The sequence below is a fragment of the Cebus imitator genome, unplaced genomic scaffold (assembly GCF_001604975.1).
Source record: "Cebus imitator isolate Cc_AM_T3 unplaced genomic scaffold, Cebus_imitator-1.0 Scaffold149, whole genome shotgun sequence".
Classification (NCBI taxonomy): domain Eukaryota; kingdom Metazoa; phylum Chordata; class Mammalia; order Primates; family Cebidae; genus Cebus; species Cebus imitator.
In genome coordinates, this window is record NW_016107464.1 from 2039915 (window position 1) to 2051328 (window position 11414).

General features: G+C 52.0%; 1 protein-coding gene across 3 annotated transcripts in view; it reads right to left on the bottom strand.

Moving 5' to 3' along the window:
- TLN1 (talin 1) overlaps positions 1–11414 on the bottom strand; it is a 35666-nt gene that overhangs the window by 6395 nt on the left and 17857 nt on the right. For all 3 annotated transcript variants that reach the window (XM_037743677.1, XM_037743678.1, XM_017543113.2), the window contains exons 21-48: positions 10665–10793; positions 10373–10489; positions 10180–10293; positions 9845–9979; positions 9555–9683; positions 8761–8863; positions 8399–8607; positions 7879–7998; positions 7471–7668; positions 7131–7270; positions 6872–6965; positions 6679–6768; positions 6445–6567; positions 5119–5262; positions 4657–4818; positions 4273–4413; positions 3997–4178; positions 3692–3824; positions 3375–3476; positions 3121–3291; positions 2887–3036; positions 2676–2777; positions 2477–2596; positions 1622–1768; positions 1337–1503; positions 986–1169; positions 770–895; positions 556–672 (exon numbers count right to left, since the gene is read on the bottom strand). In XM_037743677.1, the coding sequence (XP_037599605.1) occupies positions 556–672; positions 770–895; positions 986–1169; positions 1337–1503; positions 1622–1768; positions 2477–2596; positions 2676–2777; positions 2887–3036; positions 3121–3291; positions 3375–3476; positions 3692–3824; positions 3997–4178; positions 4273–4413; positions 4657–4818; positions 5119–5262; positions 6445–6567; positions 6679–6768; positions 6872–6965; positions 7131–7270; positions 7471–7668; positions 7879–7998; positions 8399–8607; positions 8761–8863; positions 9555–9683; positions 9845–9979; positions 10180–10293; positions 10373–10489; positions 10665–10793 (3849 nt within the window). The remainder of the gene's footprint in view (positions 1–555; positions 673–769; positions 896–985; positions 1170–1336; positions 1504–1621; positions 1769–2476; positions 2597–2675; positions 2778–2886; positions 3037–3120; positions 3292–3374; positions 3477–3691; positions 3825–3996; positions 4179–4272; positions 4414–4656; positions 4819–5118; positions 5263–6444; positions 6568–6678; positions 6769–6871; positions 6966–7130; positions 7271–7470; positions 7669–7878; positions 7999–8398; positions 8608–8760; positions 8864–9554; positions 9684–9844; positions 9980–10179; positions 10294–10372; positions 10490–10664; positions 10794–11414) is intronic.

The following is an 11414-nucleotide window of genomic DNA, read 5'->3' on the forward strand; positions in this document are numbered from 1 at the left end:
GAGCATAATCCTAGCACTTTCGGAGGCGGAGGTGGGTGGATCACTTGAGGCCAGGAGTTCGAGACTAGCCTGGTCAACACGGTGACACCCTGTCTCTACTAAAAATACAAAAATTAGCCAGCATGGTATGCGCCTGTAGTCCCAGCTACTCAGGAAGGCTGAGGTATGAGAATTGTTCCACCTGGGAGGTGGAGGTTGCAGTGAGCCAGGATCACGCCACTGTACTCCAGGAGGAGGATGTGTGAGATCTGGGGTAGAAAAAGTCACATGGTGACTGAGAAAGGTGCCATATGAAATGGAAAGGCACCTTGCTCCGTCACCATGTGAGTCCCACGTCTGGGAGAAGTGACAAGAGGAGAGGGCTGAGAGGGCTGGAGGAGGATGGCTACAGAACAAGACCCTTCTCAAAAACAAACAAAAAAAAGAAGTATGGCAATTAGAGAGATGATAGACTGTCTGTGACTATGTCTGTGAGTATATGTGAGGCACATGTTCACAGGCTTTCAGGATCCCTCTCTCTGACCCTAGTCCCTGATGCCCCAGACTCCCGCTCACCGCCAGTTCCTGCCGTATGTGCTCTGTGGTTGCCTCCAGGGCCCGAGTGCCTTTGGTGGCCTCATCTTCCACGGCTTTTACTGTCTTAAGCAATGATGTCACATTGGTCACCATCACCTAGAGGTATCAGGAGAGAGAAGAGGAATGATTTTAAGGAAGAGAAGGAGTCCATTAGTCCAGTGACCCTCCTGATGTTGCTCTCATTCTCTCCAACCTTAGCAGAGTTCTTTAGCTGCCACACAGCAGGGTCATCTCCAACTTTGCCAGCTGCAGCCTTCGTTGCACTGATGAGGTCTCCCAGGGCCTTGGCTACATCTTTCACTGCGTTGATCAGTACCACCTGTGTGGGAGAGCATTGGCTCTGGTCTATGGGAGGAAGCAGCAGGACAGGAAGTGGTTCCAGCCGGAATTAGGAGCATCAGGTTACTACCTGGGTCTCAGGGTCCTCAGCTCCCAGGCTGGCTGCACCCAGCTTGACCACATCAGCAAGGCGGGTGATTGTCGCCACGGAGGACTGGGCAGCTTGCGCCAACTTCTCCTGGCTTCCAGCTGCGTTTTGCACCAGGACCTTGGTGTCCTCCACCAGCACCTTCGCAGTCTTCAGAATACCCTCCCTGAGGGAGGGCCCAGCTTTGTCAGCTCTCCTCAGATCTCCCTTACCTACTCCAGCCTGTCCAAGGTGGCTGGTCCAGGTCTTCCCCATTCGAGCAAATATTATCCTACCTCTTCCAGCCCAGTGCCCCGACCAGTCTGCCTCCCTCAGGCCCAGTTCCTGCCTTACCGGTGGTCAGCAAAAGTTTCAGCACCCTCGCGATTAAGCGTGCCAGCAGTGGCAAACATGATGGTGGTGTCGAGGTCGGCGATGATACCGGACACAGCACTGGCTGCTGTGATGCAGGCCTGGGTGCCACGATTCCCAGCCTGGAGTGCAGCCAGGACGTGGGAGACCTGGGGTAGGGAAAGTCACATGGTGGCTGTGGAAGGTGCCATGTGAAATGGAAAGGTTACCCACACCTGGAAGAAGTGACAAGAAGAGAGGGCTGGAGGAGGATGGCAAAGACATCACCTTCTCAGAGACTCTCCGGGCACACTCTATGAGCTCCTTCTTGGTGTAGGCATCACTGGGGTTGCACTGCAGGGCGCCTGCCTTGGTGACCAGAGCAGCACAGCCATGGCCCAGCTCCTGTACCCGGTGTTTGATATGGGAACCTATCTGTGAGCCGAGAGAGAGAGAGATGGATTTTACAAGGGGCACTAGGGTACCTCCATTGTGCTTGGAAGAGTCACTAAGGATATAGAAAAAACATGCACTGTAGACTAAAGAAGCAGAGAAAGTTCCCAGCACAAGGACTTTTCTAGTTTCATATCCTTTAGGCAGGAGGTCACCTCCTACACATGGAAAACAGTAGCAAGCAGGCAGTAACTGGTGAGGATTGTCTTAAGCACAGTGGGGAGGAGGGAGGAGCACTTTATGCTTGAGTGCTGGAATCAGAGGGCTGTGGATTACAATGTGGCCTGTATGGGGTTATGGAAGGTTTTGAGGATTGGATCTGCTAAGATCCAATTACTTGCTTTCCTGGAAAGCCAGAGGCTTAGGAAAGGAAGAGCTTCATGGGTTTGTGACAAGAAAGAATCAGAACACGGACTGGCAGCACATCAGAGAAGCAGCCATAGGCCCAGATGAGGGTTGGCAGAAGCCAGAGAGGCAGGCCTGGAAAAGCTCCAGATTCTGTGCTAAATCCTTTGTCCCTGTGACTGAAGGCTTTAATCCTCTGTCCCTACCCAGAGCCTCACTAGTCTTCAGCAGGTTGGCCCTGAGGCTGTTCCCTTTGTATGAACGATCACAGAGGGTAGGATGGGACAGCCCTAGACTCTGACGCATCAGGAACAAGGGGCAGGGCAGAGCTGCCTCCATGTTTACCTCTTCATTTTCAGCAGCCACCGCTGCAGGCTTGGTCTGCGAGGCCAGACGGCCATAGTCACTGGTCAGCTGGTTAGCAAGAGGGCCCAGCTCCTCCGGGCTGGTGTTTGACTTGGTAACCTGGTGATAATGGAAGAAGTGAAGTTACATCCAAAGTCAGCTCTCCAAGGGCAGTCTTCTGGAACTTGCCCAAACTCACCATCTCCTGAACGGTCACTGCAATGGCCTTGGCTGTCCGCACCATAGTTGTTTGGTAATCCACAAAAGAACCTTCTGGTTCACCCATTGGTCCTTCATCCAGCTGAGGGGGAGGATAGGGAAGGGGAAAGACTGTCAGGGTCTCTGCCCCTGTGCTTGGAGGCCCTGGCCCAGGGTGGCCTCAGTGTCCACAGGCACCCCAAGACTCTAACCTGGTTGATGGCCTGGGTGATGGAGTCCACCATACCACCCACGACCCCAGCAGCACTGGCTGCCTCGTTGAGGGTTGTTGTCAGGTCCTCTACGGCCTCTGTCATCATCTGCACAGCCTCCTCCAGGGCTTCCTGGGTGTGAGCTGCTTGCTGTGCGGAGAGGAGAGGAGCTCTGTTGTTCCTGTTTCTGCAACCCCTTTCTAGTAACAGCTCCTCCCTCCAAACCCTCAATACCTTTGGGTTACCACCAGCCTCCTTGGCAGTGTACAGCAACTGCAGGGCAGACTCTGCCAATGTTTTAGTCTGGTCCAGGAGTGCCATCTGCTGCGGGTGGCTCAGGGTCTTGGAGGCAGCACCCACTGCAGCCAGGGTGAGCGGCTCAAAGTACTGGGCCATCTGGGACACCTAAGGCAAGGGGTTGGACTGGGGGTCAGTTCCCCTCTCTCTCACCCTATTCCCTGGGACTTCCCATGTGTCTCCATAGGTACCTTGTGTCCCAGCTGGGAGGCTTCAGCCCGGGCAGCACTGGCCAGTGGCTCAATGAGATGGGAGATCTCCTGTACTGCAGTGAGCATCTGGGTGTGCAAGGCCTAGGGAGGAAGTGGACATTAGCCCCGATCGTGATCTGCAATAGGACCCTCTGGCTACACAGAACTGCTCTCCCTTCCATACCGAATACCCTAACCCTCCTTGGCACACCCCAGGCCTTTGATGTCCCTAAGAAGCCACTCCGTCATCCCCCATCTTCCTCAAGTCATATTTTCTTCCTAGACATATCTTTCCATATAATCCTTTCCCCCCTCACCTCTTGAGAGATTCCCTCACGGGGAGCAAGCTGCTGGCTGACTGCAGCGAGGGAAGCCTGGTCTAGGTCCCGTAGACAGCTGTTCAGAGCTGCAATGGCTGTTTCACACTCCAGCTGCCCTGGAGCCTTGTCCCTGCAGACACATCATAGGCTCCAACACCCAAGAACATCCCCTAGTGCAAGGCCAGCCTATCCTTCCCCTGTATCCCCCCAACACCACCCCATCTAATTACACCTAAGTGCCCATCCTCCATTCTGCCACAATGTGTGCCCTCCAGCCACACTGGTTCTCCACCCCTCAATACCTCATGCTTGTAATCAGCTTCTTGATGGAGTCTGAGACAGTACGGGAGTGGCCGGCCAGCACTGACCAGCGTGGGGGGTCCCGGGGATTGACTGCAAGGGCCCGGGCTGTCTGGATGAGTCCCCCAGCGCTCTCCAACATTGTCTTTGCAGAGATCACAATGGGCTCCATGGCAGCTCGACCCTGGGAAAAGGTGAGGCAGGGAGGTAAGTCTCAGGACTCCCTGGAAGATGAGGTGATAAGCTGGCCCATCAGTTCCCCCTTCACATCATCTTACCTCAGGGCTGATCTGGGCAGGAATGCTGGAGAACTCAGGGTTGGATGCAAAGGCACTCAGATTGTCCACAGCCTCCAGCAGAGGGGCTGTTGCTGCTTGGCACTGGGCACGGTTCTCCTCTGTAAAGGCCCCGTCTAGTGCCTAGAAGTGACAGAGAGGCTCTCAGGACTCGGGATGCAGGCATAGGAGGTATAGGAAGCAAAGTGAACCAGGTCTCCTTCCTGGGACTTAAAGGATTTGGGGAGAGATGTAGGTGGTCAGTCTGGATAGAAAGAACTTGGGCTCAGGCAGAGAGAATGTGGTAGAAGGCCTCCAAGAGTAACTGGGGGACTCAGGAGAGATCAGACAGTTCAGGGAGAGGCTGGAAATTCAAACACTGGGAACCTTGATGGTCTTGACAAGATTCGCTGTGCTGTTGGCCACCTCCTTAGCTGACTGTACAAACTGGCGCTTGGCAGTAGGATTGGCAGTACGGGCAGAAGCCAGGCGGCAGCTGTTACACAGTGCAGAGGTGTGTTTGGCCACAATGGTGGCTGCAGACAGCACCTGAGGAGACACATGGAAGAGCCATGAAAAGGGCAAGAAGGAACTGTACATACCCAAGGAGGAGCTGTTTTAGGGTCAGGGGATGGAGAGCAATACCCAGGGGAGAAGTTATGAATTTAGCAGTAACTGAAAAATGATGAGACCCATGGGAGGAGAAGACAGTTACCCAAAGAGAAGTTGTGGGTGGAAGGTCAGAGATGGGTCCCTGCCCTCTTTCGCAAGTGTCTTACCTCCCTCTACCCAACGGGGTCGGTCTGCCCTTTCCCAGACTCGCCTGTGGTCCCTGATCCCTTGACTTACCTGGGCCTGGGTACAGCCAGGCTCTCCCAAACTCTGACAGGCCATCTGAATTGCCTGGTTTGCACGGGCAAACTGTGTGGGCTCCACCAGCCCTTGCTGTCCAGCTTGGCTATTGGGGTCAGAGACACCAACCAGATATGCAGCCTGGGAAGAGAAAAGGGGGTAGGGGTGAGGAATAAAGACAGCAGGTGGAAATAAATAGTGATAGTAAGGACAAAAGAGAGCAGAGGTAAGTTTAGAGAACAGGGCTTATTTTCCAGAGTTCTCCATGGTAGAGATACATTAGCAAACTATGGTTACACTGTAAAAAAAAAAAAATATTGTATATTCAAGCATTTCAGGAGATTTAAAAAGTTAATAAAAAGGAAAACTACATAGCAAGGGTTTTTATCAAACCTCTATTTAGATATGTTTGTGTATGCTGGGTCTTAGAGTGAAAAGTATGGCTTACTGTAAGCAGCAGTAAAAAGTTTGAGAACCATATACAAATACACACCTTCACGCACACAAGCAAAGCCTCTTTTAAAGACATAGTTAAAAACCAATGAAGGTTGTCAGGCTAATTCACATTTATAGCACCTCCAAGTGTCAGATTATTTGGAAAGAGAAGGAAGGGATGGATTAAAAAGCCATTTTTATGATGGAAAGAACATCCTGTTTGATTTATACTTCAATCAATAAGCAGTAGCTTTGCTTATTCCTCTTTATGCTTTTTCAGAAGTTGTGGGGGAGGAACCAAACAGACAACAAAGAGGTTTAAAAAAAATCAAACCACTTAGAGCAAGGTACCCATTCTAACAGGGCACCAGGGAGGTAGGGGAGATGGAGATGGATGGTAGGCTTTCAGGGAAAAGCAGTCTGAGGCGAACTCTCAAGCCAGTTTATTTTATGGATTCATATATTAAAGCAAAATAGTTTAGAGCTAATAGGTAGTTTTATACTTGATAATGTAGAAAAAGGCAAAGTTAAGTGATGACTCAAGTAACTGGAAATTTCGTCACCAGTACTATTTTAAGAAAGCAATAATTACGTGAAAAAATGTTTTGTATAAGCTAATTAGTATATTTTGAGAAAGCCAGCTGGAAAAAGCCTCATGGTTAGAAAGTATAATCATAACCAAAGCACCAGTGTTCAGGAATTACAGCGATCAGAACTGTGGTGTTCAGTAATTGCTGACAAACATCTTCACTTCAGGAGGGGGACAACCCAGTTTCCATAGCGTTGGCTTTGCAAACATAAGCTTCTTATCTACAGGTATGTCAGGCTGAGAGGAGATGGGGTAAAGAAAGCAGGAGCCATCCCAGGAACCCATCTCAGGAAAATAACCTGTGCAGCTGCCTCAGTGAAGCCACAGAGTGCCTTTGAGGCTGTGGAAATGGCCTCTCCAAATTCGGGCAGGTTTCCATTCTTGGCATTTTGGGAGATGCCAGTCATGGCCTCACCCAGCACCTGAGGAACAGAGGACATCAGCGGAGTCAGAGAGTTCCTCAGAGAAGCAGGGCAGCATCCGATTAGCTCCATCCTCCTGCCCTCTCCCCTCAAGTTCCTGGCTGTGCTTACCTTTGAGTTCTCCATTACACTGTCCAGGCAACCAAAGTAGGACATGTCATTGACAGGCTGGACTGGGTTCTCCAGGAGTTCCCGGACCGTCTGTGTAGGGGGAGGGCAAAGTGAGATCCAAGACACCTTCCCTCAGACCCCAGACCAGAACACTTCCTTCAGCCTCAATGCCATTAGCCTGCCATGTGCCTACCTCCAATTCTCGCAGGGCGTTATCACACTCTTTCTGGCCAGGTGCCTGCTGGGTGCACATAGTGATAAGCTGATTGATGCTGTCAGTCACTGCCCTGGGAGGGATAGAAAGTTGAGTGAATAGGTCATCATTTCTGTGTCCTATATAACTATTTATCTTTTTGCCTATAACCACTCTTAAGCCAGGAAGTGCTCATGAACTGCCTGCTCCCCAGTCTCTCTCATACGTTCCAGGGCTGGGCTTCTTCGCTCCTACTTACCTGGCAGCTGTAGTCAGCTGACTCTTGAGGTTGGGGGCAGCAGGGTCCGTGGACAGGGCCTTGGCAGCCAGAAGAAGTTTGCTTGAAGACATGGAGATGCCCTTCAAGTTGGACACAACTTGGGCCTGGTCCTCCTGGCTCTGTTGAAGGTGACAAGGTCAATGCATTGTCCCGTCCTTTCTTAACTGTCTCTAAAAGGGATCTTCTTTCCCAGACACTCAAGTACTGCTAGAGACTGGGGAGGGAAGGGAGCCAGGAGCAAGTCAGGACTGGTCACCCAGCTGCCTCCTATCTAACCCTCAGTGGGGACCATGCAACCAGACCCTTTCCCTCTTCATACCGGAGCCTGGCCTGCCATCTCCACACCAGCTTCCAGGAAGGTGCTGAAGTCCTGTCCAAATCGGCCTGAGGCTCGAGCCAGGTCCTGAGGGGTTCCCCGAGAGGCCTGCACCAGTTCTGTGGCTGCCTGATTCAGCCCAGCAGCAGCTTCATTCAACCGGCTTTGAGCTTCTTGAAATGTCCCAGTGCTAGGAGGAAGCTGCAGGGTGAGAGAGGAAGTCAGACAAAAGAATGGAGAATGACACAGGGAGAAGTTTGTTAAAGAAGGTCTGAGAAGGTGAGCACATAACCTGGGAGTAACAGGGGGACCGATCTGGGAAGTCAGGGTCGAAGGACAACTGAGAGCAAGGAAGGAAAGGCTTGGCATTCGTTGACACCTATGATCCCCCATCCCCTACTGTCCTCCTACCGAGTCACTCAGGAGTCGCTTGCTGGCATCGCCAACTGCTCTCAGGGCATTATCCACATCACGCTGGCCAGGGAGGCAGCTGACACAGCGGTTCAGAGCCTGGGTCACTGCTTTAGCCACCTGGGGTGAGAAAGGAGACAGGGTTGCCCAAGTGTAAAGAATTTGAGAGATCGCCTCCATTCATGTGACATGGGAGATGACTAGCTCTACTACCTCTGGAAGTGAAAAAAGAAAGGGGGCATTGTAGGTGAATAGGCTGAGGTTAGGGTATCAAGTTACAGTAATTAAACTTCCCCAAACTTGGTGTTCAGCTTGGCCCATGACTGAACCCAACTGAGATACTTCTACAAGACCAAGAGAACACAAGCGTGGAATCCAGAGAGGGGCTCTCGAGAGCAGACCCAAGAAGACATCGCTCTGCCAGTGTGGTTGAGGCTCAGCAGCTCTGGCCTCAATCAGGGCAGACCTTATGAAGGAACCTGGGGGAGAGGGAGGGAGTGGCCCTTTCCCAATACCTGACCTGGGCAAGCCGCTGCTGGCTCTCAGGGTCCCCTGGATGACCAGCTGCCTTTTTCGCCTCTTCAATGAGGCTGCTGGCCTTGTCTAGCACATCGCTGGCTGTGTCAAGCACAATGGCCTGTACTGTGGGATCTGATGTCAGTGCAGCAACTCCTCTAGCGGCCTGGGCCAGCGACCGCAGCCCACCTGCCACATCTCGAGCTGCAATACCTGGGGAGATGAGGAGAAAGGAGGGAAGGAAAGTTGCCTTCATTACCAGGCCCTGATTCCAGTGGTTTCCTCTGTCAGTCCCATCCCTCATCCAGCTCCCATCTCCCTACCTCTCCCACAATGTGCTCCATGCCTGGCTCTCTGCCCACATACCTGCATAATTTTCATTGCCCTGGGCGACCTCTCCCAGTAGCTTGGCGATGGCAGAGCTCACAGCTTTGGTGCTGTTGCCCAGGTCCTGGGCACACTTCTCCATCTAATGATGAAGGGATAAGGAACTGGGCTTGAGGAGGTGAGGAGAAGGAACTTGAGGAAGTACTTGGGGAGAGGTGGCAGTTTAAATAAAGGTTTTGGCCCAGGTGCAGTGGCTAACACCTATAATCCCAACAGTTTGGGAGACTGAGACAGGTGGATCACCTGAGGCCAGGAGTTCAAGAACAGCCTGGGCAACATGGGGAAACTCCATCTCTTCTAAATATTAGCCAGGTGTGGTGGTGCATGCCTGTAATCCCAGATTCTTAGGAAGCTGAGGCAGGAGAACGGCTTAAACCCAGGAGGCAGAGGTTGCAGTGAGCTATCGTGCCATTGCACTCCAGCCTGGGCAACAGAGCAGGACTCCATCTCAAAATGAAGAAAGAAATAAACGAAAGAAAAAGAATAGAAAAGAAAAAAGGAAGGAAGGGAGGGAGGAAAATGAAGGGAGGAAAGGAAGGGAAGGAAGTGAGGGAGGGACAGAGGAAGGAAGGAAGGGAAGAAGGAAGGGAGGAAGGAAGGGAGGACAAAAAGTGAGAAGGAAAGAGAAAAAAAGAAAGGAAAGAAAGAGGAAGCAAGGAAGGAAGGATGAGAGGGAGAGAGGGAGGGATGAAAGGTTTTGAGCTGCTCTGGGGCACAGAGGGGAAAGAAGACTTTTAAGATTTGGGTAAGAATGAGGTCTTAAGCATACTTACTGTCTCCCCTGGTAAGGGTTTAAGTTTGCCATCTCGAGCTGCTGCCTTCACTTCCTGCAGGTCTTTCTCTAGATTCTGTACCACACTCAATGCAGAATCCATCTCCAAAGGTCCACATGCTTCCTGAGCCTGTGATAAGAAAGGGGTTTTGGGTGTAGAAGGGCCTGCCTGCTGTGTCTCACCAATGCCCCCGATTACCCAATTATCCCCATCTCGAGTTATTCTGCACAGATTTCCTCTCATCACAGGACTCCACCCTCATTTTCCAAAGCCAGCGGCAACTTCCATACCTTCTGGGCAGCCGTACGGAGTTCAGCCAGCGCAGTGCCCAGGTTCTTGGCACACTGACTCAGCTGCATGGCAGAAGCCTGGTCCTGAATTGTCGGCACTGAGGCCTTTGCAGCTGCCACCATCTTCCCACCTGGCTGTTGGGGAATAGGCAGACAGATGAAGAGTGTCTCATCCTCCCTCTGGGCTTGGGTACAAGGAGTGATGATGGTCAGGATGTAGGGAACACTGGGGCTTGGTATTGGGAAAGAAGTTGTTGGCAGAGATTCCAACTGTGGGAGATGGAGGAGTCTTTGAAAGGTGGTAGGGTCAGAGAAGTGGGGAGAGGTTGCCTTGCCTGCAGGAAGCTCTGGCTGGCAGCAATGAGGGCAAGCTGAGCACTGGGGCTGTCAGGCTGGGCTTGGCTTCCTCGGACACCCTGTACCAGCAGCGGAATCTGCTCTGCCACCGCCTGTAGGTGAAAATGTCATGAGAGATGCACAAGTCTCCTTCTTCCCACTCTCACTTCCACGTGCTTCCTAGAGTCTTACCTTGCAGCTCTGCAACAGCAGGGGCTGGGGGCCGGCAGAGGCCTTGGGGGTAGAGGCTGCGTGCTGGGCTGCAGCGATGGTCTGTGTAGCTGAGGCTGCAGCCTGCTTGGCTGCGTGCTGTGAAGACACAGTAGTCAGACCAAGTCCATGGATTCCCATGCCCAGTCCCTGGCCTACCTTGCCCAGGCTATGCCCCAAGGAAATATTAACAGATTCTCTGCACCTCCCTTCCAGTTCATTCCTCCCACAACACCACACTCTCTTTTGCTCCTGGTGAATCTCCCATCCTCACCTCTAGGCGCTGCACCAGCTTTTTCTTGATGGCATTCTGTGCGGCTGCATTGGTGGCCATGCGCAGACCCTCAGCTGCCTCCCGCAGCCGCTGCTGCTGCTCCTCACTGTCGGGGTGGGCAGCTGCTCCCTGTGGAAGGGGTGGAAAGACAGTCATCACCCAACTCCCCTGTGGATCCTAAAGAAGCTCTTCTCTCACTCCTCTAGACTCACTTTAAAATTCACATATTTTCTTGAAGTCATCTCTAACTGGCCCCACTGAAAGGCAATCACCTTTGAGAGGAGCTGCCTCATGAAAGTCAATGGGAAGCTTCAGGGGGCTAGGATTCCCACTGGATGCTGAAATCCTTTCTTAAGGTGGGATTATTTTGTCTTCCCCTCCTTGGGGACTACCACACATGAGTGAGGTGAGTAGAGCTCCTGGGCAAAGGAGGACTCATCTCAGAAATACCAAAACAGGGGACCTGCTTACTCCTGCCAACTGAAAAGCCCCAGAGCCCAGGAATCGTTTGGGCTTCCTTCTGATGGTTCTCTGCTTCCTGGTGTCTCACTGTCCTACTGCCTTGTCTTTCTCTGTACTGCTGGCAGCAGAGGCCCCAGAGACTGAATTCCTATGTGTATTCACAGGGAAGACCAGAAAGGAGAGGAATCCCAGGCAGGGTAGCAGCAAAGAAGGTAAAAATAGGAATCATGTCGTCAATTGCATTCTCTGTCCAATTTTGTAAATTAAAAAAAAAAAAAAAAAAAAAAA